Genomic DNA, 27,687 nt, shown 5'->3' with positions numbered 1-27,687 from the left:
ACTGTAAAGCACTTTGCACACTTAAGAAAAAAAAAAAAGAATATGAAAGCATCCTAGGATACACTTTGAAATCACAAGTCACGAAGTTCAGCCTCAGTCTCCATGAGTATCCACATCCCACTATTCAGCTCAAACCGAATGCTTGTTGTGCCTTTATGGCTTCTATTTGAAGGCAGATGCAGACTCCCACATTCAGGCTGTTAGAAATCCTTTAGAAGATTTTCAGCAGAGTTTTTTGTGGTCAGACCTGGCATACTTTTTGTGCCATCATTTCTATTTATTTAGAGTAAACAACTCTTTCCTCTTTCTCCCTCCTTTTGTTTTGAATGACCTTGAAGAAAGCAATTATGACCCCTCTAGTCTATTTTAAACAAGCCATCCTCTTTGACTTCTTTCAATAGGAACAGGAGGATGGATGAAGGATCATACCAGCAGTTCAGCTACTTCAGTGCTGCCCACAGATGGCCAGAGATGTGTGCAATACTCCAGGGAACACCCCAGCAGTAATTTGTAGTCTAGCATATTTAATCAACAACACATGTGGAAGGTGATGAACAAAATCTAAAGAGATACCACTTGGGGAAGAAGACTTTGTAATCTCAAGCAACACAAAAAACACCGGAATACAAAATAGAACTATTTCATTTTATTCCAAACAAGGCAACAAATTGGTTTGTGAGTAACAAACTTTATCTGGTGCATTTATAGGAATTTTCATAGTTAATCACATTTTTGCAATGCCTGTCTAGAAGCAATGGTTTTGCTGCAAAACCATTCAGTTGAAGGGTTTCTGTAGGACTGACCTTTGTATTTATGATTGAATTTTAGAAAAATTAAAGTAGTCAGCCATTACATTAATAAAGAACTCCAGTAACAAAGACATCACAAGAAACGAAGCTTGCCAGACTTTCAAATAGCTTAAATATAAGGCAGTTGAAAGCTACTAAGGCTCAAATAAAATCAGATACAAAATTTCAAACTGAAGTTTAAAGATGTTCCAAAAGACACCTTCTGAATGTGCTGACCGTATGATTATTGCACCTTAATTGGGTGAAATGATGTCATGTTCCTGACTTCAGGCTTTTTACAGGAATCCAAGAAGTTAAAAAAAATAAAATCTAATGAGGATTGGCGATAACACATTGCAAATATGCTGGATATAATTCCTGGCAGCACTAAGCTGAATAGAATACTTCAGTGACACAGATAGCCATCACGAGATGAAACTTCTTCTAGGTTGATTATTAAGTACCTTCATACCCACGGCAGTTTTGAAGACAATGGAAGAAATGCCGAATGTGTCGGTTAACTTGCCTTTTGAGTGCTGTTTGCTTGCAGTCAAGGTCTAACAGCAACAGCAAAAGCAAAAAGGAATGCCACTCCCCGTTGTCGGTAGGACAACACCAAAACTAACAGCTTTCTCCTTAAGCCTCAGTAAATTCATTGCAACGGGGATGTTCATTTAGATTCAACTTGCATTTGTGTCAAAATATTTCACACTAATTTGACAGCAGCATATAATTACTACGCCCGCAGCCCCCTTTCCAGCAACCATAGCTGTAGTTTCCAAACGAAACCCAGCAGGGCTCTGGCTAACAACAGAGCAGACTGCTTTAATGACAGTGGTGGCATTCTGCTCCTCCCGGGATGTGCTCAATATCTCGCATGACCGAGTCCGAGCTGGACAGTCAAACTGTATCCCTATGGATTTATGTTTGGATTTTTATTTTTTATTTTTTTTAAACCAGAATTTTAGATACTTTTCAGGCCAGCACCCACACCTCAAATTTTGCAAATTTAACCTCAGAAGAATCACCAGTGGGGAAGCAGCTGCAGGAGTGCGAATGGCAAACAAAAGTGTTTTTCAGAGACCGTCACTTGGGTTTGCAAGGCATGCGCATAGGAACGGGTGAGGCAATGGGCATGGTGTCAGAGGAGAGTTTGAGCCTATTTAACCTCACATCACAGGCAGATGAGTCCTGGCTGAGCCCAATTCGGACAGAAACCAGCAGGGAGGCACAGATGCTCTACACAGGTTAACACAGCCCACGCGTACGCACACTCTCAGACACGCTTCCTTCCTGAAGCTTCAAGAATAGGGAAAGGAGTACATTATACCGTGCCAAGGATCCACCTGCTTCCTAGTATTTAGTGGGATTTTTAAGAGATTATCTATTTAGAATCGCAGTGTAACAGCATTTCAAGCTAAAAAGGTTTCTTGTGTTTCAGTTATCAAGTAATACTGCTAGGAAACTTCATTTTAATTTAACTTAAAGAAGTATTTTCCCAAGAAAGGCCATCTAGTACTTTAAATGAGAAATAAAAATTCATTTTACTTGAAAATAACATCATGGCATTTATCAGAAAAGAGGCTCTAGTAATTCAAGAGACTTTTCACATATATGCCTGGATGTTTGTTTACAAAGCACTTGTAGGAACAATTTGTGCTTTTTCTTATCTGGTCTTTAAGGGAAAGTTTAGCTTTGGTTTTTCAACAAAACTGTTGATTATTCAGCATTTCACTATGGAAATACTCTCACTGATGGGTGCAGGCACCTACCATATGCAATAACGCTTCACAGTGCTAATTCATATGGAAAAGCGCCGAGCTGAATTCAAATGAGCTGAAAAAGAGGCATATTGCACAAGTAACTAAATCATTAAGGGATTTTAGGCCAGATTTTTGCTCCAGCTGATACCAGACTCTTCTAAAAAAAAAAATCACGTGAGCTACCTATATGTACATTAAACATCTCAGTCAAGTATCTGCTAGCAGAAACCGCGTCTCTCAGAACCCTTAGAAAACATAAGTACTTTCATATCTCTTATTTCTTTTGTCTGAGAATTTTCTACAATGGCCTAGGATATTCTTGAATCAGCTGTTCATTCCCACTCACAAACTACAATGCGGCACCCTCAGCTATGCTGATGTAACTATTTGTAGGCCAGCAGTAAAACAATTTTAATGAAAGGAGGATGAAAAGTCTCATCCAGACAGCGAGAGCTGATGCACCCGCATGAACAGCAACTTGGTTCCACAGCACCTCTGCTATCTATCTGGATAACTATGGTGATAAAGATATTTATAAATATGTGCAGAGCGTCAAAAGCATGAAAGATTTAGGATCAGCAATAAAAGCTGTTCCTCTTCTTATTTCCCTTAGGTAAGGTTGTGAATGTTTCACAACTAAGTACAGTTCGGCGGAGAACAGGTGACAGATACGCGATAGACAGTATGGATTTAGACAAAACCTGACTTTTATAGATATTCAACTACGTATTAGTACTAATGCTGATGAAATTATGGCAGCTTCAGAGAATTCATTCCACATTCAGTTTTAGCTTTTTGAGAAAATGAAAGCATGAAATAACCAATGTAAAGTTATACCAAACGTGAGAAGGTGCTACAGGGCCACACGGTATGAGTATCTGCTGACAGTTAAGTAGCTTTGGTGTTTCTCTCAGATACAAGCGATATCCCCAGCCCTGCCAGAGACAACGTTCATTTTTGAAATCTCACACATTCAGAGCTACCAAAGCCATATGCTTCTTCTGAGGCAAGCATAAACACATGCGCTTGCTGAGGTTGCCAAGCACCCGCACCATAAACAGGATTATCTCCTTGGCTAAAGCATAGCACGTGCTACAGCGAAAGTGCACAAACTGCTTTCACAAGAACAGTATCTGTGCAGCTGTACCTTTCATTACTTTATAAAGAACAATTAAACCAAGAAATCAGCACTGAAAAAGAGGAGAGCCTGTCATTCCCAATTCTTGTAATTGATTACCCAAGATGAAATCACACCAGTGCTGTCACCCAGCCATACTTGTACTTCCAGGCCATTCCCCTTGCAAGATGTGATATTAGTGCAAATAAATTGGTGCTGTTTATTACACAATCTTCTTTCTTCCTATACTATCAACAGCAAGGTTTTTACCAAAATGTAATTTAATAGTGTTTCATTTCTGCTAGCCTTTCCTCACATCTACTTCACTTTTCATCTCTTCCTTCAGCTGCAACTGCAGACTGTGGATTATCAATTTTCCATGTGGGGCTTGATGAGGATTTCCATGGACAGCAGACCTGCTTCAACAAACTCTCTTCAGTCTGCACCTGGGTTGGGGCAACCCCCAGTATCAGTACAGGCTGGAGGAAGAAGGGATTTGAGAGCAGCCCTGCTGAGAAGGAGTTGGGGGTACTGGTAGATGAAAAGCTGGACATGAGCCAGCAATATACACTCACAGCCCAGAAAGCCAACCATATCCTGGGCTGCATCAAAAGAAGCATGGCCAGCAGGTCAAGGGAGGTGATTCTGCCCCTCTGTTCTGCTCTGGTGAGATCCTACCCGGAGTACTGCGTCCCGCTCAGGAGCCCTCATCACAGGAAAGTCATGGACCTGTTGGAACGAGTCCAGAGGAGGGCCACAAAAATTATCAAAGGGCTGGAGCACTTCTCCTATGAGGACAGGCTGAGAGAATTGGTGTTGTTCAGTCTGGAGAAGAGAAAGCTCCAGGGAGACCTTATTGTGGCCTTTCAGTACTTAAAGGGGGCTTATAAGAAAGATGGGGACAATCTTTTTAGCAGGGCCTGTAGTGACAGGACAAGGGGTAATGGCTTTAAACTGAAAGAGGGTAGATTCAGACTAGATCTGAATCTAGGAAGAAATTTTTACAATAAGGGTGATGAAAAACTGGCGCAGGTTGCTCAGAGAGGTGGTAGATGCCCCATCCCTGGAAACATTCAAGGTCAGGCTGGACGGGGCTCTGAGCAACCTGATCTATCTGAAGATGTCCCTGCTCATTACAGGCGGGTAGGACTAGATGACCTTCAAAGGTCCCTTCCAACCCAACCCATTCTATGATCCTCCCTTCCTCTGCTGCTCACTCTCACCCATGTGCCAGTGCAACTGAGAGGGCAGCACCACTGTTTGTGCAGCTGCACATACCAGAGAAAGTGATCCAGGCTAAAACATAACCCAGGGGAAAAAAAAGGCTATTTTAACCCAGATCAGTTCACACATCCAGTTTACCATAAAGGCAAACCCAGAATAAAGCAGAGAGACAGAGACAGCTTAAGTGCTATCGCTACAGAAAGAATTGCTCAACTTGCTCAAACCTGAGCACTGAAATGTACCAGCAGAAACATCGAGTAGGGCAGGGACACGCAACTTGGGCTGGGATTCCTGAAATCAGTCTTGTTGCCAAAAGTCAGTATCACGTGAAATGAAACATGCACATTACCAGGGACCTGGCTTGGGACTGTGCTCGGGATTCCTACCTTTTGCATCCTAATCTGGACACCTGACTTTGAGCTCTCTGGCGACTGTAGAAAGGAGTTAATCTTTTTAACACCCCATAGCCAATCCCTGGGACTGCCGAAAACAACCCTTGTTCCTTTCCCTTTTCCTTTCCTCGCCTTTTAAACATTCCCCCAACTTCTTCACCAAAATAGAGTCCAATAGAAAATGTCTCCGAAAACCCAGAGTCAACAGCAGTTAAGTCCATAACCATACTTCATTCCACTAGGTTGCAGCTAAGCCACGCTACTATGAGAAGCACTGGTGTTATCTAGTGTAAATTGAATACCTTAAGTGAATGCCCACCAATGCAGCACTGTCTGAAAGGGTCTCTTCACAGTTACACAACATAAATTTTTAAAAGTACTTTATTCTCTGAGAAAACTTAAGATTCTGCTGAAAAAAATGCATTTAACCAGAGGAAATACAAAAGCACTATTCACTTGTAACTTACACATGTAATACCTCAAGTTCTTTAAACACTAACTGTAGCCTCACTGCCTCATTTTAATCATGAGATCACCAGTTTAATTACGAGGTCACCAAGCTCTGGGTTTATTGTTGCTAAGCTGCTTACGTTTTAACAGAAATTCTTAAAATACTTTAAAATTTAAGGCACTTTTTTTTTTAAATTTTAACTTATGCATTCACTGAAAGCAATAATAAAGAATCGCTGGTTGGCTAACTGAAACAGTATGCAGACATCACCCATTCCTCTTCTTGGGAAGGCTGCCAAATGAAAACATATGATGGGAGCACGGCTGAAGGTGCTGTGTGTGGTGACACAGTGCAGTGCTAAAACAATAGCTGACTCTGCACATTGGAACTACTTCTAGCTTTTCCCCTGGATAAAATAAAAACATACTTATTAAAGGATCTTTATATTCTGGTTCCAGAAGATCTGTGGCTGACAAAAGGATTCCCAAGTCTTTAGCACTCCTCTTCCTTTGTTGGCACAGGACAAGAGTTTGTTTTTTAATTTGCAGAGAAGCATATTCAGTCAAGTTAAACAGCTTGCGAATCAACGCCTAAGCCTGTGGCCTTAGAGATTTATTTTCCATTTCCCCAACTTTGAAACCCCAGCCGCGCCTAAGAAAATTGCTTCATGCGAAGAATAGGAAAATAATGAAAACAAACATAAAAGTGCAGTGCCGTCAAGAGCCCACATCCACAAAAAGAGATGGAGTGGAAGAAAGATAGCTTCCAACCCTAGAACACCCAGTTCAGTGAAATAAGTGTCCAGACTCCACCAAGATCTCTTTGATGGGAGTGGGAGGAGAGGCTGGTACAGCCCTGTGTGGAATTCCTCTTTAATGTGGCTTCACTGCGAGCTGGTTTACTAGCAGTAGGGTGGGGGGAAATAGTTTAAAGACTAGCATACCCTGGAGGGCAGCACAGCCTGCTTTTCAAGATGAGAAGTGATTTCCATCATTTGTTAGGAAAAGTTTCAGTAAAGAGCATATATAATTTTATTTATTCCTACTCCAGTAGTGCTTAAGGACCTTCCATTGGGTCCATACATGACTGAACTCTACGCTGTATAAAGAACAACACAGAAGTCATTTGCCTCCTAGGCAAAAGGACAGAAGTATGTTGGGCTGATGTGACAGCAGACACACGATGGATGGCTCTCATGGCTTAGCAGCTTCATCGTATTAGTGGAGGAAACAGAAAATACCCCTGATGTCTCCCCGTCCCCGAATTCAATCACACTGGGACTGAAGAGATGGCCAGTTTACAATTGAAGAGAAACACTCTGCTTTAGGTCATTCCCCTGGAGGTCAGCGTCCTCAAACCCAGGCCCCAGGAGCTCTTCTTGACTCTGCCTTCCTCTTCAAGCCACCCCCTTTCTAGTACGTGTACCAAAGAGCCTTCTCCTCCACTGACTGGCCTTTTCCCTCCTTCATTACCCACAGCTCATTCTCGTTACTGGAGACCATGGTCAACAGATGGAAGAGAGGTTAACACACAGAGAACCGCTGCCGGTAGACTTCTCTCTGTTTTGATGCTACCCTTAGATCCCTGTTGAGTGAACCATCGTCTCTGACAGCTGAAGCTAAGACTGTAAGAAACGAGTCGAGTGGCAGCCCACACCATAGCACAACAGAGGCAGGGGCAGCCAAAACTGTGGGCTCAGATGCTCCAGATTAGCCCAAGTTATTTATTATTATGCTCCCAGGAGGGTAAGAAAAATACCAGTGCTGAGGTTGCTACCTGCCTGAACGCCTCCCTGAGAAGTGCTGCTACTCACCCTCATTCCCAGTGGATGGCCCCAAGCTGAGAAAGCTCGCCTTTGTTCTGCAGGTTGGCCAGGCAATTCACTGCACTCAGCCAAAATATTTGTGCAGTCAGCTTCCAGAGTACAACCTGGAAATATTTTCATTTGTCATATTACCTAAAGGCAGAGCACTGGCAAAAATAGGTGTTATCTGACAAACTTGGAAGACTGGAACAACCCCTTCTCCTCCCTCCCTTTTGTGATCTTTACACTCTTCAATTTAGTTTTCCAATGTAGAATAAATCATGTGAGTTGAGGCTCAATCATATCTGTCGGGTTACCGTGTCAGTCTTTTAAGGGGACTAATGCTAACTTGCTGACTGGCCAGATATGCTGATGCTGCCTCATGCCATATGCCTGACCTTCTCCTCTTCTATCTCCTGGAGCGTTAGCCCACTGCGCTCCAGCTGCCTTGCAGGAAGGGGCAATGCACCTTTTAAAAAAAACTAGCGCCTGCCTTCATTCAGACCGGTGTTTCCTCCCTCAGGTTGAAGAGGGCTGCTGTAAGTCAAGGGAGAGTTCACCACAGAGGAAGAGAGGAGACCAGGACTGTGAAAGAAGGCAGGTTACTCAACAGGCATCCATTAGTGGGGAATATAGCTTCCCTCCCTGCCAAGAACAGGCACTGAAGCCAGAGAAATTTGGGAATGGGATGTGTATGTTTCCATCCTCTCCTATCCTCCCCCTAGTTATCTAAACTCACTTTTAATGGGGCAGTCAACTTTATTTTGAGTAATAGCTTTCTGCTGCAACTTAAAGACCCATACTTCAGGAAAAGTGAACCCAGAAAGGAAGTCAACAGTGATAAGAGAGCTGATATTTTGATATTTTCCATATGTAGCAAGAATATATATTAAAAGAAAAAAAAGGACAGATTATTTCTTAGAGAGTTCAGGAGGCCTTTAAAACAAACCCATCCTCCAAACACTAAAGAGAAATACTCGGCAAGAAACCAATTCAACAGTTAAATAAGAGAGGTTAGAGAGCAGTGGGGGCAAAAATCCATATTAAAACCACACACTACTATAGTATTTATTACAACTACTGCCAATAATCTTCTGAACTATGTTACAAACTCTGGAGCCTATAATTTAAAAACTTATCCATGCTCCTGATGCCCCTGCCCCATGCAATTCCTAATACTGTAAGCATTTCATGGTACACTGTATCTGTTTATGTCCTTTCCTTACAGTTTTAAAGCGACAACAGTGCTGGGGTTACCTGTCACAAGGTCACTGCTTGTACTTGATCCATGGAAAGATACTGGCACACATATCACTGCCAAAATCATATATGCAGCTATTCTTCGCACTGCCCTCAAAATATGCTTGAAGCATATTCTCATTTCAACTCTTGAAAAATATTTGTTCATCTAATACCAAATGTCAGGCAAACCTTTGCTAGAATCAAGAAGTATTAAAAAAAAGTAAAAAGAAAGTACAAGCATCAGCTATAGGATAAAATCAAAAGCTTGCCTGCTTAGAGAAATAAATAAAAAGAACCTTAAAAGCAATCTAAAAGTGGGACTACAGAACACTGTGTCATGTAGAGACACCCAAGGAAGTTTAAACAGACTGAATGAGATGCTTCAAGGAATATAACCACATTAGCAAAGTCTTCTAATTAGACTAGCTTGCTATGATACTCAACAGGACCACTTAGCTGAGCCCGAGTCCTGGACTGACACAACTGTGTTGCGTCCACTGTCTAAAATCGCTCACTCAGCACATGCTTGGGTATCACTGGACAAGATGGTATAAATGTATAAACATATCTCAGGATTCAGGAAAAAAACCTAAGTCGCTAATCCTCAACTTTTTACTAGTATTTGACAGATCTAGAAAAGACTTTCATGTTCTTCTCTCGTTATACACATTTGTAAACACCTTTCAAGGAAGTCTTTTTTTCCAGGTGTATGTTTGGAAATTACATAAAGCATTGCAGAGATGCACGCCATTTGGAAAAATCCCAAAGAGAGCCCAGCTGACCTTGACTATCCTGTAATTAGATGCCTGAACGTATACTAATAATATAGTTTGCTGCAAACTTTGGTCTAACTAGTAAAAAAAGATCTAAAACAGTTTTACATAATAGGGGTTTTGTGTTTTGTTTTTAAACCCCCAGGGTAATGCTTTCTAACAAAACATCAAAATGTTGAATGAATCTATTATGGCTACAGTGGTCTGTGCTGTTGTAAGTTGTTCTAATTATAGGCAGTTTTCAAAGTAAATTCTGATGAAGTTTTGCAGACTGAGGAAAGTAAGATGCACAGACATCAAAGGACTAAATGGAGACATAGAGTAAAGTAAAGAGTAGGGTAATATCATAAAGACGGAGATATGAATGAAGTGGTAGAGGTTTTATGCAGAATATTCCCCCCTTCGATGTTACAAAGCGGAAAGAAAAAAAAAAAACCACAACACCACAGCAAACCCTGTCAAACTTGAGGTAACCAGGACTTAATAGTATTCAAGTAACTGGACAAATCTGGCAGTCACTGGAAAGATGAGGGATAGAACTATGTCCTTTCACTTACATCCTCTTTAGGCACAATGATGGAGGGAAATCATCTGTCTAAATCCCATCTCTTTCTTAAGTCACAGTTACCCCTTGGAACAGCAGAACTCAGTCCTCAAAACGGCTACATCAACAAACCCTATTACCATCTTAATTAATATCATTTGGAAGAGGTAGCTTTCCTTCGGATCTCTTTGAGCCCAGTGACCAAATGACCTACCATGCCATACAAGTGGCAGCTCTACTGTTTCACTTTCCTGCTTCCACCTGCTTCAGTCCCTGTCCTTTGCACAGTAAGAATGAAACAGAAGCCTGAACTTTATACTTTACTGTTTTTGTTGGCCTGAATTTACTTTTTTACAGTATTTTAAAATCTTTATATGTTTTTATAAAATCCCTTCAATGTATTTTTGAGGCTTATAATACCTGTGTTAAGTTATGGGATATTAAGTTGATGTAAAGATGTGATTCATTCCCTTTGTGCTTAAGATCATGCTGCTTATGTGACACCACAAAAAGATGTGTCTGGGAAAAACATTAAAGTAGAAATCAATCTCATTTTCTTCCTTCATAAGGGCAGAATCCACCCCTACCAATCCTTTCTACTCATCCATACCACAAGATTGTAAGCTACATAGAGTGTAGTAACACCAGAGCTTAAATATGGGACTTGTCAAACACTAATGTGCTATCTCTGTAAAACCAGTGTCCTATGGGGAAAACTCTTGCACATATTTCTGAAAGATATTTTTTTTTTCCATTTTATTATGCACAACCCTCAGTTTCCAGAGCATCTCATTAGAGACAAATTTAAAGAGGCAGATACGTTGTCCATTGCTTGGCTGTAAAAATGTTCCATGGGCAAAACGCCCTGAATAGATTCCGTGGCACTTATATTCCCAAGGTATTTCCACCTATTCTGTGAAGGCAGGGGTTAATACTAATAGGAGTTGGCTGAATTACTGACATTTTGGAAAACAGTGGGGGAGGTGGAAAGAAGAAATAAAATGGGTGCAACAGATATGAGGTACATATCAGGGAGGAGAGAAAATGAAAGACAACAGTAGGGCATATCTACCTCAGGCTGAACTTTTTCCTGGCAAGAAGAATCAAAACAGGAACTTTCAGCCATTTAAAAGAATGAAGCTGAGGTTCTGCTCTTAAAAAATAGCATTCAAACATTTTCTAAAGAAACTTAAGTAGCACTGGGGCACAGGATCTGAAATTTGACAAGGGCTTCCTTGGTGCCAGAGAAGTGTATTTTGCTGCCCAAATTTCAACCCACCCACATTTGGATAGTCAGGAAGGTCCTGAGAAATCATTTGTATAACCTTCCCAGCAATACGTCCCTCCCAATGTTCTGCCTGTGTGGTGGTACTCCAGCACTGTGCTTTCAGGGGCCCATGCAGCCCTTCCTTGAAGCTGCTCCTCTTGACAGCTCACGATGCTGTGATGTTACCTTGCAGACAACTGCAACAACAAAGCCTCCAAGACACGGAAAAAGCATCAGCATCTCTGGCAGACATAGGATTGAAACTCAGACCACGCTATCCTCTGTTAGGTTATCTGACTAATTAAAATTGAAGCACATTAAACACAAAGCCCAAGCAAGGATCAAAGGAACAACGGGACCCTAGAAACAGAATCAGTGGAAAAAACAAATCGGTGAAAATTAGAGCATACTGAATTGGCCGCTTCCTAAGACCATCCAAGGGGAAGGATGAGACCATTGTCCTTGGTGTGAAATGCACAAAGGTGAGCCAGTGGGAAAACTTTAACCAGAAAACTTTGCAAATAAAAGGGGGTGATTGCTTATAGCAGCACAGGGACTCGTTATAGGATACAGGAAGAGCAGCATTTTGGGTCTGTGTAAAACTTATGAGGGGATTTTTGAAGGGGATTGTGGGAATGTGTAAAGATTGTTAGGGAATGTTTAATGGAAGGACTGAAGACAGGGAAAGGGAGAAATCAAGGTGGACTGGAGAGGAAGAAGTGTGGGAACAAATAGAGGGGAAAAGGGAAGAAGGGGCTGGTTGAGTGTAAAGGTGGCTGGTCAGCAGCTTGTCTGACTGAGCTCTGTGCATGAGCACCACGGTCTGTCCTCTATTGTCAGACTGGAGTGAGCCGTGAACCTCAGGGGCTCATGGACCCTGCTGCAAGCAGGGGAGGGGGACTAGGGACTGCTCCTGGTTAGAGTGAGGATGTAAGGCCAACAGGCAGCAGTGACCCACGTATCGTGTGTGCCATATTGCACTAGCAGACTCCAATCCCGATCAGCAGGAGGGAAGGAACAGGACTGGACCACCTGTGCTCTTTGTGTTCACGTGAGGGCTGTGGGTGTGCATGTGGGTGCTGGCGAAGGCAGTGCTTTCTCTCTGAGGTGACCTGTCTGGCTGGGCAGCCGTGCAGCATGACGGTGCACGTGGTACCTCTCACATCCTTCTCATACAGAGAGTGAATGCTTGGTGCAATACCCACGACCGTGAGAGAGTAACTATATTTAATTTTAGCTGATTGTCAGAACAAATATGACTGTGAGATCTTTGTGGAGGTCTGCCACAATAATTTGTGAATGTTCCATCTACAGACGTATTTTTATGTTAAACAAGAAAGTATCAGAAACATCATTCAATGCACTGCACTAAATAACGAGCACTACCCGCAAGTGTCCTGCTCCTCTGATTAGACAAGCCACAGATTGTTTGCTCTCTACAGCTTTTGTGATTTTAAGCCAAATCAATTCCCTTTCCAAGTATGCTGGATAGCTTTCGTTGCAATGTTCTTCTTGTTTTAAATCCAACACTGATGCAAGCATGCTTTCATTAAAAAAAAAAAAATTAAATAAAGTATCTTACCTCCAAGCTGTAGAGGTATTTGAAACTGTTTTTCTGACTGGCTGCCTTTTCCACAGCTTGAGCTAATTTTACTGCTCCTTTACCACCAGCCGACCAGTGGTTGCAGGGTACAGCATCAAATGCTCCAGATTGCTTTGCAATCTTACACACCAGATCAACCTCAGCAGGGGAGTCAGTTCTGCCAAGCAAACAGTTCCATCTCATTATTTTGTTTAATTAGTTGTCTTTTATAACCTTATATACTTAGCCTTAGTCTACCATCAGCAGTTGTAAAGCAGTCTATATAGAAATTGTGCCATATACATAACACATTTATATACAGCACATGTATTTACATGTTTCAAGAACACTTTTTGTAATTGTTATAGCTAATTAACATGGAAGATTAATATTTCCATAAAAGTATCTCCTTTATTGGCTGTTTTAAAACCTTAAAAACAAGCTAAGGATTTAAAGGTCTTTATATTCATGATGAAAAAAAGGAAATTCTTTAATAGCTTATTTTCTTCATGCCAAAACCGATTAATGTAAAAACCAAGAAAAGTGTGAAATTTGAACTGCGTATCTACTCACAAGAGTAATGAAAGAATAGACTTACTTGAAGACGTTTAGAGCAACCACAACAGGAACTCCAAAAAGCTGAGTAATTTGAATCTGTTTCTGTAGATTACAGCAGCCATCAGCTACCAGCTGGAGGTTCTGCGCAATTAAATAAAAATTAATGGAAGTGGGAAAATACATCAAGTCTTCTCCAGCCAAAGAATCTTCCATAAATGAAACCGAACATAAACAGTGCTGATCATGACAGCTACAGGCAAGTAAAACGCTTACAGAAAAAAATATTTTGGTGCTTATCTTATTAATTCTTATTTCAATTAATAAGTAACAGACATATTTAAGTAACTGAGCAGAGTAAAAAATTTGTACATGAATGTATTGCTCTTTTCTGGGACACAAGAAGACAATGCAGCTGATGACTGGTTGCCTGTCCTGACTGTGAAAGGGCTGTTAGTCTCTTGTTTGCAAAGTTTATAAACAAACTATAATAGTAGGGTGGGGGTTTGACATCCAGATGTGTTAGATGCATAGTCTAATCTATATATACATATGTATCCCAGATAAAAGCACATAACTGGATTTCCTTATTTACTCTTTTGCCTCACACTTCGTAGGCCTTGTCTTAATTGCAACAACACACATATCCTTAGCCTGATAAAACCAAAAGACCAGAATCTGTCTACAGCAAAAAGACAAAGAAAACAAACCTGTAGAATCCACTCTTGTTTGAAGAGTGACATCCAACACCAGATGTGAACCCCAAACAGATTAAACCTGCTGTTTAATGAACAGGTTAAGCTATCATTAATTTCAGGGAACGTCTTTGACTCCTGCACCACTCTGCTCTTGTGCTGCCATAAATGCCTGTATGACGGACTAGAATGAAGAGCTGATCAGTCTGAAAACTTAGTGGTCCTGGTAAAACTACTGAAAAAAAAAGTCGTTTTTCAGCTAGCTCAGTTCCTTAGTAGAATCTACCATGCAGTCACACCCATAGCACACACAAGAGGGATAACACCAAGTGGCTGGGGGAAGATGAGATGGCTTTACTTGTTGGCAATGCCTGTTAAAGGTGTTCACTGAATGTCAGCATTAGAGCATGCTGTTGTTAAACCTGAGGCTGCACACTATCCAGCCAGAACTATGAGAATTTCTGATACTCCATATACCACAGTATTTCGTCCCTTTAAACAAAACCTTCTCCTAAAGTTTTATAATAGTTCCTCTTACCTCTTCTGTGTATTCTTTCTTCAAGGGGGCACCAGCAGTTACCTGGAATAATAAACAATCAAAATCACCACAGATTGACGTTTGTCATAATCCTAACTGGTCAGACGTGCACTTTTGCTTACTTTCTATACTGCCAGTCAGCACACATGTTGCACACAACATCACAGCTCGACTGCAGCTTCTCTTTTATTCCAAGTTACACCAGTACACGGAGAATAGCAACACTTCCTGTTGGATTTGGGTAGCAAGATAAAGGTAGTGACTCCGCAACCAGTTGGAAAAGATTTATCAGAGAGGAGGTAACTGGATCCCATTCTACGTGCTTCGCAACGCACCCGCAGGGCAAAGACAATGGCCAGCAACCTCCAGCAGCTGAAGGAATAACAGTGACACAGAGGACCAGAAGAGGAACGTCATCTTTGGTGTCCTGTAATTACTGCCTGTGGCAAGGAACTGCATGCAAGTAATTTACTTTACTGGAAACCACAAAGGTATAAAAAGAGTATCACTGGTATACTACAGTGAGTCTTCAAGGACTGGACTGGACTTAGTCACTTTTGTCTCAAGTATTGGTCTGGGTCCATTTTATAGTTAACCTCCCAGTGAAAGTATCTGGTACTCTACATGCCTCTATGATGCATTATGTAAACAAATGAAAGCTTTATACTTCTAAAGACACAGGTCAGACAGAAACACAGACAGTTATTAAAACATACTTAAGTCCTGTTTTTGCTAGATTGAATGATAATACACATGATACGCATGGAGGAATATCATTAAAAACAAAGAAAACGTGCATTAGAATCGGACTAAAATGATACAAAGTTATATAATTATGTCAACCTAAAAGACTGAAAAAGGACAGCTCAGCTATAGCTCTAAGAGACGATTTCGCTGTAAGGGAGACCGTGCATTCCAAAATCTTGTGGCTGTGGAAACAGCTCTGGTATTTTCACCCAGTGAGACTGTTTCCCTGGCAGCATCCTTCACTTGCCGGCTGCTGGGGAGATGAAAGTGTTTCTAGGAGTTAAGTGTCTGTCTGCTGGGCTAGCAGAGCCTGATCTGATTGCATGACTGAGGAGTACTTCTCCAATCAGTAATCCGTACAAGTCTCTTCATGGCTTAAATAGCAAAAAATGTATACACCGGTGACTTTTGGTACACTGGGAAAACACTTGCACAATTCTATCAGTTATGTTAGCATCCCTGAGGGAATTAACCTGAGCAGATTAAAAGGACAGAAGGGGTTCCCATTATTGCAGTGAAAGAAATCTCAAAACCTTCACTAATAACGTTCCCTACTTCCGCTCACATACTGCAACCTGAACTCTTCTCATTCCTCCTCAGCTGCCAGCTTTCCCAGACTGTGACTACTTCAGTGCTCTTATAAACGCTATTTCAAAAGGCAGGGAAAAGAATATATATACATATTATAGTTTTTTTTTTTCATGCAAACAAACTTCCCTTCTTCAGCAAGATTTAGTACTACTTCAGCGCTCTTTCCTTCCTCTTCTTTCATTTACGCCTCTCCATTCCTGCATCACCTTTGGAGGCAACAGCTATATAATGAGGTAACTCAGGAGGGATATCCAAACGCTGCCCCATAAGTTACCTCCAATATTTCTTAAACCAAGATATTTTACTTATTTCAAATATTAGCAACAATTTTAATTTCCAAGAAAGGTGCGAAAACTTACATTTGGCCCACCTCCATGCATCTTCAAAGCCCTCACTGTAGCAACAAGTACAACCACACTGGGAACCAAGCCAGAGGCTCTGCATTTGATGTTGAAGAATTTCTCCATCCCAATGTCAGCACCAAAGCCAGCTTCAGTTACTGTTAAACATTAAAAAAACAAAACAAAACCACACATAAAACATGCTTTCGGTTAAACACTGGGGGATATTTCTGCTTTAGCATACAGCGCACTTAAATATACCCCAGTACTCAGTTTTGAATGAACTTTGAAATAGAGGTCTATTTACATTACTGAATCTGATTAAAAAACTATTCCCAACTCAGAAATAAATTATCTTATTCTTGATATGTACAACATGTCATCAAAACTAGTCACATGGGAAAAAAAACCCCAAGCAATACAAATCAGTTGGAATCAAAGTCTTTTAAAAACATCTCATCCTCTAAAATAGCTATTTCTGTATAATTATATTTATTTAAAATGTTTAAAATTCTTACAGATCTAAGACTTCCCTACATTATTCCTCCTCCCTTTTATTTCACTAAAGATGTGCTTTCATCATAATTAGTGGACCTAAATTCTCCTAGCTTTGCAGAACTTCTGGTCATCTCTTGCTTTTGTGGAACAGATGTTTAATTAAAAACAAAACCCAGGATTTACAGTCATGTCTCAGTGTTGAAGATACCGTTAAACAGTGAATTCTCTAAAGGAACTTAGCACCGAAGAAGTCAAACATTAATGTAACATGACTCAGGAAGAAAATCTGTGCAGAATTAGGATACGCCAGGGAAAGTATTTTTAACAGAGCTATAAATGAAAAAGAAGACAGTCTGTATTAAATGATGTCAATCTCTTCAGACTCTGATTTGTCAAATATCAATTATTTCAATTGCCTCTTTTAAAATCCAAATAATTTCTTTTTATTAGACAAACACAAGTGCCCAGCAATTCAGAAATTCATGGGCTTAAGTTGGCTGAAAATTTGCCGATGTCACTATTTCCCACTGGATCACATTGAAGAGCTGGGACTAATGCGTGCTTCTGGAAGCTGTGACGGGACAAACCAGGGTGGGAGAACAGCTTGCTCCAGAGGCTCCTGGACCTGACTCCAGGCAGGCTGGTAATGTGTCCCCATAACCACAACCAACTTGCAAAAACTTGCCAGCATTTTTGCCCCTCATGCTTAGAAGGGAACCGCAAACAGCTGATTGAACATCTCAGGGCTGGAACCTTCAGCCAGGGTCAAGGAGGAAGAGGCGCAGATCAGCTCTGCTGCTGTGGGAGAAAGCATCTTTCTGTTGGCAGCCGATGTGCTTTAGGAAGTCCCAGCCTTTGTGCATTTTTCCTCACCCCACTGGTCCTTTTCCACCCCTTCGTTTTGCACAGGCTGAAACAATTGCCTGCGTGGCTCTGCTCAGAGGGAGGAAATGGCTGCTGGGGCTGGGGGAGGAAGCAAGAGCTAGCAAACAAGGGGGTGGGCATGCGGGGGGTGAGCAGGGACCTCTTGAAATAGTAACATGGCAAGTGTCATGATTAACATTCTCCAAAATCATTGTAATAAGTATATTATCTTTTTCAGAATAGCCCTGAGAAAACCAGACATACCAAACAAAACCATACAAAAAAACCCCACCCCCACCTCTCCCCCCCAAAAAAGAGGTTTACACAAACACAATAATTCACAGGAACAAAGCTAATGTTAGGAGAAGTTATATTAAAAGCAGCAGCAGGGATCACATGCCTACTTTCCAGTAAGCCCCATTCTTCTTCCCCAGTCTCCTATGTGGCACGGCGTGATTAATGAGAACTCTGAGTCAGGAATATATAACCACAATCAATCTTTAATATAAACAACAGATAAACTACCAAGTACTTGAGAGGGTGGGAAAATAATTTGTCTCTTACGGAGATTGCCAGCGTATACACATAGCAGTCTCCTAACATTTCCAAACAAAGTTTCCAGGGAGTTAATCCTCTTCAAGCCAAGCCTTTTCAAGGGTCAGTTTTCCTTAGAGAAAAGGGGGTTGCGAGTCTACCTTTCGGTGAGAGAAAAGCAGGGACTTCAGCCTCCCAGCAAGCACAGTAAGGGCACACACAGCACTTCAGGGCTCTCTGGGAGGAGCTCGACACCCTTCGGGCAGCCTCGGCAGCCAGGGCAAACACCCAGGAAAGCTGCGCAGGGCACTTACCCGGGGAGCTGTGCACATCCCTCTATTCTTTGTAATGATTTCCTCTGATATGGAGGGCGAAACGCATAAACAACCCAAATCCTCTATCAGCGTTTGAAAAGCTAACAGAACACTACAACAGGGAGAATGGGGTTTCTTCATTCGAAGCGGAGGAAAGGGAGAGGAATGTCGGTGCTTTCTCCAGTGTGCGGAAGGAAACAGGATGTAGTAGAAAAGCTGCCTGGATGAAAGTTGCTAACTCCGTTTTATTTCCTCCGAGGAATAGTGAGGAGATAGAGTAATATGCCAAGCTATTATATTTTAAAATCTTTGTGCTGAAACACTTAATACAATTACTTTCAGATTGTTTCCTGCTTTCCAATGAAAGCGTCAATGGAAAACAAATACAGACTTTAAATGGGAAGTTTCAAGCTAGTCTACGTTTAGAGATTATGAGATAAAAGAGTTAATCACTTTAAATATACCAACAGAAATATAAAGGAATACATGGGTTCATTTATTTCGGTCATCATTTCTCATACATGGTTTGTCAGCAGAAGGCAATTACAGATTACATGTGAACTGACAAAGATTTTGGGAACAAACAACTACCTAAGCAGATACGGTCTGCTGCTGTACCTCAACTGAAGGAAAGTTGATGATGCAGCCACTTCTACCTGTCTACAAAGAGTCTTTACCCAGCTTCAGGTCCCCTCCCCGAAAGCCTCTTCATCCTGTCCCCTGCCAAGCGGACATTTCCCAGCCCCCTGAGCCCCTGCAAGCAGGTAAAAGGTTTGTAAGAGATGGGATGATGCTGGCATGTTGTTAATGGTTTGCTTTCATTTCCCAGGCCACAAACACAGAGGTTCTAATGAAAGTAAAGAGGTAAGTGATTTGCCTTCAGCAAGCTCATAGAACACATACAGGTATTTGCACTTCCAGCCTGAGAACGTAACAATGCTGATCCAGATCAGGGATTTTAGAGTCCCAGGCCTTGCTTTACATTCCGGATCCCCTTCTTGAGCTGACAAGGCTGGACAATGATCCAGACAAGTCCTAAAAGATTATTTTCTGGGTATTATTTTCAGTGAGTACAGCTCTCTGGACTCTCACTGTGTGGTCATATAAAGTGCAAAATCTAATTCAACAAATGCCCTCTTATTTGATCTTATGCTCCAATTTTATAGCCCAAGTATCATAAGGAACATTAGAATGAAGATTAAAAATTAAAATCTCATGTACCAGAACTGCGCTACCATTACATTACTTTTAATAGTGGGCCATAGGTCAAATACAGCAATTAATATACACATATATGAGAAGTAAACTGCATCAAAATGCTCCAATAAGTTCAAATAATTTCTTCTCATAAAAGACCCATGTGAGGGTAACCAAAGGCTTGGCTCATTCTAGCACATCAGGGTCACTGGGGAATCTTGTTTTAAAACAACAGTAGGCAAAACACAACACAAAATGAGTATAGGTCTTTCTACAGGTCATTTACATAACATCTAGTTCACTCACTTCAGCTACCAAAATAACCAACTAACCATAGTTTTCATTCAGAGCAAGAACCTGAAATATCCAAATCAGGTACAAAAGGGGAAGGAAACGCTCATAAACGTGGAATTAAGCCATAGCGATGATGATAAGTCTGTTGGGCAGTGTGAAGTCAGAACAATTGATACTCTTCACTGAAGTCTCTAATTGCACTTCAGCGTTCAGGCAAATGAACAAATCCCTCTGATGGTTTTGTTTTGTTTATAATTACCGTAACCTCTTCATGGAATTACTGCCTTGCCAAGCACATCTGGGAATATTTTATCACCTACGCATGACAATAGCTTAAATAGTCAGTGTCATGGTTTAAGCAGCTAATCAGATTTCACCGTCATGCTTAGTACAAAATGTAATTTTTCTCCGCCTAAAATACATCTATCATGCTATAGCAGCATGAAGTGGTTCCACATTAGCCTCATATTTACATACTGCTTAAAAGCCTTACAGAAAGTGATGTTTAGATTTTTTTTTAAAAAAGATTATTTCACCCACAATTGAACTTCATGTAAACTGAGGGTAATTTCTAGTGAAAGTAACTTCTCCCTGCTCAGCCCTTTCTATCAACAAATCCATGTCAAAATAAAACATTTGTACTCTAAAGGGCCAAGTCAGATGCATACACATGAGGCGAAGCTTTAGGACACGAATTGTGAGCCTGGATTCCTGAACAATGTAAAAGGAAATGGAAACTCTGAGCTGCACGCTGCCTTTTACTCCCCACATGTAAACATATCTGTTCTGGTGCAGCTGTCTGCTGGTAAACTCAGGAAAAGAAGAGTTCAAAGTCACAGAAGCACATGAACTGTGAACCTGGAGCTGGAGGCATGCTAGCTGTAAAGTACTGATACGTTCTTGTTTAAGTGAAAAATACCAAGGTGCACAACCGCCAAGATAAACTGGGATGATCAGTGATTTATCTAACAGGATATCATATTTTTTTGTTAGTATAGCTAGGGATGAATAAACCAGATGTTTGTCCATTCTGACTCTAGCAATTTATCTGATGTGAACTTCCATTATTATGACTGATTTTGGAATGTAACAGATACTTTTTTTCTTCTTTCTTTTTTTTTTTTTTTTTCCCTCCTAACAGAGGGAGTTTTCCTGTTCTTTTTTTTTTTTTTCTGACGCATTCTCAGATGGCATGCAACACACGCACTCGCTGCTACCACCACAGGACACAAAGTCCAGGAGAAAACTACACACGCACCTACAGAGGCTGACCATTTTTCGTGCCATGAAGAAAATAGCTAGCATCAGCTGTCAAAGTTTTTACCTCCTCATTGGAGGTAACAGGGACTTTTCACCCTTTGCTAAAGAAAGGTGCCAGGGCAGTATGTGCTCTGCAGAGGTACGGGCACTGGAGGTTTCTGACTGTTGACCACCAATCCATGCTTCTGACTGAACCAGCAGATATGGGAGTCCTGTCTTCTTCAGCCAAAAAGATCACACTTCTAACAGCTACTAATGAGTCTTATTCCACAAGAAGTCCTGACCACAAGAAAACTTTATTCTCAGAAAGCAGATTATATAAAGTTCTGTTCAATAGTAGATTATTATTCACTCGAGACTCTCTGCAGGGAAGTCTCTCCAAACGTAGCCAGAGAGCAGCCCACCTGCACGAGCACCCCCAGAGAGACACGCTATAAATGCCCGGTTTCTGGTTCCACCAGCAAACCCTCCACGTCCCGATACTCTAGCACTTGAGACCTCTCTTAATATAAATTTCTTTGGAAGAAAAAAAAAAAAAATCTCCTGGAAATTTTCAACTTCCCCACACAAACAAAATACGTCAGCTGAAAAAAAGGTTTACCTTCAAGTCCCCTGCCATCATACCCCATGACAGCAGCAGTTCAGTTCATGCTGCCTTCCTCCAAGGGAGACTTGTCTCCAGTGGCCCAGAGTCTCAGGCCTCAGCCGACTGTCACTGCCGCTGGCTGCCAGGAATACACCTCATCTACGCCCTGATTCCCTTGGGACCCCATAACAAGCTATTTCAACCTTTTGCTCAGAAACATTTCTGTTTCCCTATGAAAGAGATGAATTTTACCACTGAAATGCAGAGCAGCTTTAAATGCGAAACTAAAGGTTACAGCATGACCTCTCACAGTAATTCACTTTAAATACCAATTGCTGTTAACTTTCCAAGAGCGTCCCACACATTAAACAAACGAATAGGCACAATGGCTCGTACAGATTATTCCCAGACACAAAAAAACTGTGCAGAAAATTCATTTTATTTACTACAAGCCGGACAGCTGAAGATAACTCTTAAATCTTGATTCTCTCACAATTGAGGATACAATTCCTCTTTCGGGGGTTTTTACAGGCCTGCTTATATATGCATGCTGCCTATGTTGGATGTGAAATTCAGGGGAGGAATCAAACTGAAAACTCCGGGAGCTGACAGGAGTGGCACTGTGTGACAGAAAGCATGCTCTGCCCATCTCCACAGCTCTGCTCGCCTCCCCCTCTTGAAAATACACAGAAGTGCAACTGCAGTAATTCCTGCCTACAAAGCACCAATTTAGGGCATGGTTTTACACTGTGGCTGAACCAAATGAGCACCCTGCCTTGCTGAAAGAGCAATTCCTGTTCCCTCTTAATTCTTCCACCTTTCTCCCTCCCTCCCTGCTGACCAGACTTCCAGCAGGTTTTGGCACTCATCTAATTGGAAGGTAAACTGTTGGAATTTGCTAACCAGAAAACAAACACAGAGAAAAACACAGGGGGAAAAAAAAAATTTCCACTGGGTTAGATTTGAATCATCTGAAGTGAGACCAGACAAGCGTCTGAACATGTTCAAACAAGCAGCAAAAGCAGACAAGCAGAAGCAGGGGAAAGAACATTTCACATTTCAACAGTGGCAAACTGTTAATTTATCCCTAGCCACCCTGTCAAACCATACTCTGATATTTTAAATGTAAAATTTGACATCTTCTCACAGCTCACTAGTAATGAGCTCATTATTTAGATTTATTACTAGAGATTAAAACCCTGAAGACGTCTTACAAACCACAAACAATTCATTCTAATAGAAATAAAGAGAGCTGTATGTGGCTTCACGGGCTACATGTTTCTCTGAATCCCCCTGCTAAGCCTGCTGGGTTTTACAGCCACTTCTTAACTCCTGCGTCCTATACTCATGTAAAGACCCATAACTCATAGGCTAAGTGTTGGCCCCTCACATGAATTTTAATGCATAGCTGAATACACTAACCAAATATGCACAGTTTCCCCTTTTCTAACCTCCTTCTGATACAATACAAACTAGAAAAATTCAAACAAAAGAACTGTGAATTTTAGGTTGCATCCTTTTACCGTTCATAGCACGTTTCCTTTGAGGTAACAGAGTATCATTTGCTCATAAGACAGATGACCACATTTTTAAAATGGAGCACAATTAATGGCACAGGAATGAGGCAATTACGTTATCTCATACTTAAGAGATCATCATGGCCTTTGGCAAAGAATTATTAGCCTTCTGGTAATTACAATATTAAAACATCACCACTTTTTTATTTGGAGCTGCGTGGAAGGAATCATTAACAGCAGCACTGATGGATCTTCATTTAAGGCTCTTCTACAATTCTCCAACTGCAAGGAGTATATTAACTTATGGTACCCATAGTGTTACGCTAAATGCTTAAAATAAATTTCATCACACCTGAACCATGTTTCTCTCTGGGTATCTCACTACCAGACTTTCATTTACTTTCTGTTTTAAAAGATCCAGTTGGATGAAGCTCCTACCACAAATACACCTTCCATCAAACTGAAGCTGCTCTCTGTTGAGCTCTTGGGTTTTGGCTCCTCCTACTCCCCTTGGAAGAGCTATGGAAAATGGACTTTGAACATGCTTTGAGAAGTCATCTTACAAGCACCTGGAAAACGCTGACTTCAAGGGGCAGGCAAGGAACCTGAAGATCTACCTCCCTGGAAAAGTTCTACCCATTTCATCAAACAGCCATTAAGTAACACCTGCCTTAGCGCCAATATTGCACTGATTCATGAAAAAGAAAAGGGAAGATGGAAAGGATCTTATTCTTGAGACAGAACACCACTTCAGCGTACGCCCTGGAAGATGAGATACTTTCTAAAGAGCAGCAAAAAAATCAGGCAATGAGTGACGATACAGGTAGTCAATAACAAATACATCATTTTTTGCAGCCATACAAGGTACCCTCAGAGACTATCACAACTCAGAGACAAAATCCATTTAACCAACTACCACTGCACACTGGGCGGTGGGTGTTCATGCACTCCCGCATACCTTCACAGATGGGCACGTCTGTGAGAGGCAGCCAGGCCAGGCAAATCACCACATGTGCTCCTCCTTGTTCTCATCACAAAACAAAAGCGCCAGTGCATGGACGGTGGGAGAGCGGTGTCTGCTGAGGCGACAGCGGCTGCCACACAACAAAGAGCCGCCGCTGAACCAGGATGATCAATGCTCCTGTCATTTGATGCAATCACCCGCGGCATGCCAGGCACCGAGTCATCAATCACTGCAGTGTAAGCCTACTCCATAATGCATGCAACTATTTGCCTTGGGCTGCCGCCTTGTTAAAACTCCCCCAGACCCTTTACCAAGGCACACATTTTGAAAGTATTCCCCACTCCGGCTTTCAAAAATCCTGGGGAGTGCTTCCTTAATTATGATGATGATTTTGCCCATGATTTAGGCACTGTCTTTTCAGCGTACACTGAAAGCGTACACTGTAGTGAATCCTCCCTCTAGGAGGAGGAGCAGTTTCTGGTTTTATTTCATTCCATTTAGACTTTGCTAGAAGACAGAATGCCTTGCCTTCATGATTGGCCTGGGAGAGGACGCCAACACCACTATTCTTGTCAAAACTACTGAGCCATGTTTTAGAAATTCATGGAAGAAGGCATCTCCTGTTATGTATCCCCAGGAAGAATATTGCACTGCCTAGCAGTTTGTCTTGATGAAAAAATGGCCCAGTGAAACATCTGATGCAAAGGCTGTAAATTACTCTACAAGAACATCCCGAGAGCTTAGCTGGTGAGCTCGGTGCTGGTGGAAATTCTACAAAGAGTGCGAGACATGTTTTAAACACACACAGAATTAAAGATACCAATACACAGAATGACTTACCATAGACAGAGAAATCAGCAGATACTATCAATAGTATTTTGGGAGATGGGAAAAAACGACTAGTGGTGAGAACATGCATCAAAAGCCACAGAAGAGCAGACAAGGGCAGAAGAAGCAGGCACGTAAAGCTCACTGTGCTGCACAGACTTTATGCAATAGCCACGTGCATGGAGAAATACAGCAGGAGCAACTTTGGAAATCGTGGAAGCTTTTCAGATGTAAGCCCTCCAAAACCTTTTGCAGATAGGCATTAGCTTGGTTGTAATCGCCTATATTTCTAAAATAAACTCTACAAAGGCAGTATTTGAACCTCTACTCAAAGCGTAAGATTGATGGCTTGTGTCAAACTTATTAATATGTATTTACTGTTTTCCCTATAATTTTTGGATGAGGAAAAAGGACTCAGCTGGTTAAAATTGCTGTGGAAAATAACTGTGTCTGCTGAACCATATGTGTGTGCATACGTGTAATCTATCTTACAGAAAGAATTACAAACTGAGGAGAGTGAAGGTACTAAGGTCACACACCAACAAATCCCACATGGAGAAGGATTTTCCTACATGGATTTCCCAATTAAGAACACAACCAAAACCAAAACCAAACCAAACCATAATTCTGCTAGTTTACAAGCCAAATCCTTTCAACTGTTCATGGCTAAGCCAATTCTTTAATGCCTATTGCAAATTTATCCACTTAACCACAATTCATGTAATTAAGGCAACAGAATTGTCATTGCAAACTACCCATTACCATTTCTGAAATATTTCTGCATTATTAGTGGATCCCCCTTTACTACAGATTATAAATTATTAAATTTTTTTGTCAGTTCCTCTTCATAATTGCCCATCACGTTGTCATCTCAGCCACTCTTTCGTCCATGTCCCTCCCTGGCATTTTTGTGCTTTCCCACTCCTCGCGCAGCAGAGGACCCCAAGCCATACACTGAATCCCTAATTGGCTGCAGGAAAAGCTGAACCTGCAGCCCTTGATTTATGAAGCTGTTACTCAGCCTCTTGGGAGCCCTGTTTGAGATGCGGTAGATGGAGGCAGCAGATAGATGCAGCGTCTCCTCATGCATGTAAAGCATCTGCTCTGTCCCTGAAGCTTCATGCCCCCTCAGAGCTTGCAGCTGGGGCTAAATTGAAGACACGTTACAAGCATGTGCCTTATTACTGCAGGAAGCAAAGTTGAAGAGCTTGAGATTGTCCGCTTCAATAAAGCTGCCAGCGTGGCACATCAAGGATAAAGGGACTGACAAAAAGACCCACCATGCAAAAGACAGATAGGCCACCCAAAATTTAAAAACAGTTGTAACCCACATTTTCTCTTACTGTATTTGAATCTAATCTGTTTTCTCAATCAAATCAAATTAATTACACAGCAGTTATATAAAACTGCACAAATAAAATGGCAAGGTCCGAGCAGCAAACTGACCCTGATATATACCATTTAGGATATTAATCTTTTAATGTATTATTTTATATAATCAGAGAACAGTCTCTGAACACTTTCAAATACTGTCAACATCTGACCTTCTAAGGCACTTTGGCTATTTGCCAGAGCAACACTCTTCCCATTAACAAATCATACTAGCCATACATAACCTCGTATTATTTGCAATCTAATTAACATGTTTAGAAATGGTTTAGAAACATATTTATAACCCTAGTCATGAATTCTTGATATTTTTCTTTAAAGCTAATCCCACTGGCCATAAGATTAGATATGTAAGTGAACCTAATTTCTGTTTTCAAAGAGAAGTAACTATTTTCTGTTAAAACAATTCAGAAGTTCCCAGAACAACGCATATGGTTTGTTGTTTGAAAATTTAAAAAAACCAAAAATTTGATGTCAGCATACATTTTGAGAAATCACTATATGTTTCTTCTATATTGTCTTATCAGAGTACTTAAAAAAATTTATGAGGCAAAACAAAGCACCTGCAAATAAAAATCTTAGGAACCCTCTGCATGTGTATTTTTCTTCCAAGAACATATAAAAAGACATACCTTAACTTTTTCCCCAGACCATGATACTATTTCAAATTGGTCTGGTAGACAGGGTAGAACAGGATGAGAAAAAAAAACATTTCGGAGTTCTGATCCCAAAGAAGACAACGTAGCTCTGAACAATTCTCCCTGAAATGCCTATTAACTGAACTCTCAGTGTGCGTGTGTTCATGGAACACCAGTAGAAAACAGAAAATAAACTCTGCTATATACAAACTTCTACTAGATTATATTAAAACTCTGCCAACTGCAATTACCATAATCAAAAATGGAAATACATGTATTTACGTCTTTACCACATTTCACATTTGTATTAACTTCTCTGGAGCCTTGAAGTAGGCCCAGTTCACAAAGTAAATACACACATAAACATAAGCACATAAATTACCCCCTCCA

General features: G+C 41.1%; 1 protein-coding gene across 2 annotated transcripts in view; it reads right to left on the bottom strand.

The window, feature by feature from the left end:
- The window catches only part of MTHFD1L (methylenetetrahydrofolate dehydrogenase (NADP+ dependent) 1 like), a 161,544-nt gene that overhangs the window by 55,495 nt on the left and 78,362 nt on the right, over positions 1 to 27,687 (bottom strand). For both annotated transcript variants that reach the window (XM_074580403.1, XM_074580406.1), the window contains 4 exons: positions 16,433 to 16,572; positions 14,736 to 14,777; positions 13,546 to 13,646; positions 12,948 to 13,125 (listed from right to left, as the gene is read on the bottom strand). In XM_074580403.1, coding sequence (XP_074436504.1) covers positions 12,948 to 13,125; positions 13,546 to 13,646; positions 14,736 to 14,777; positions 16,433 to 16,572 — 461 coding nt within the window. The remainder of the gene's footprint in view (positions 1 to 12,947; positions 13,126 to 13,545; positions 13,647 to 14,735; positions 14,778 to 16,432; positions 16,573 to 27,687) is intronic.

Source organism: Larus michahellis, chromosome 3, assembly GCF_964199755.1.
Source record: "Larus michahellis chromosome 3, bLarMic1.1, whole genome shotgun sequence".
Taxonomy (NCBI): Eukaryota; Metazoa; Chordata; class Aves; order Charadriiformes; family Laridae; genus Larus; species Larus michahellis.
This window is presented reverse-complemented; position numbering and strand designations above follow the sequence as displayed.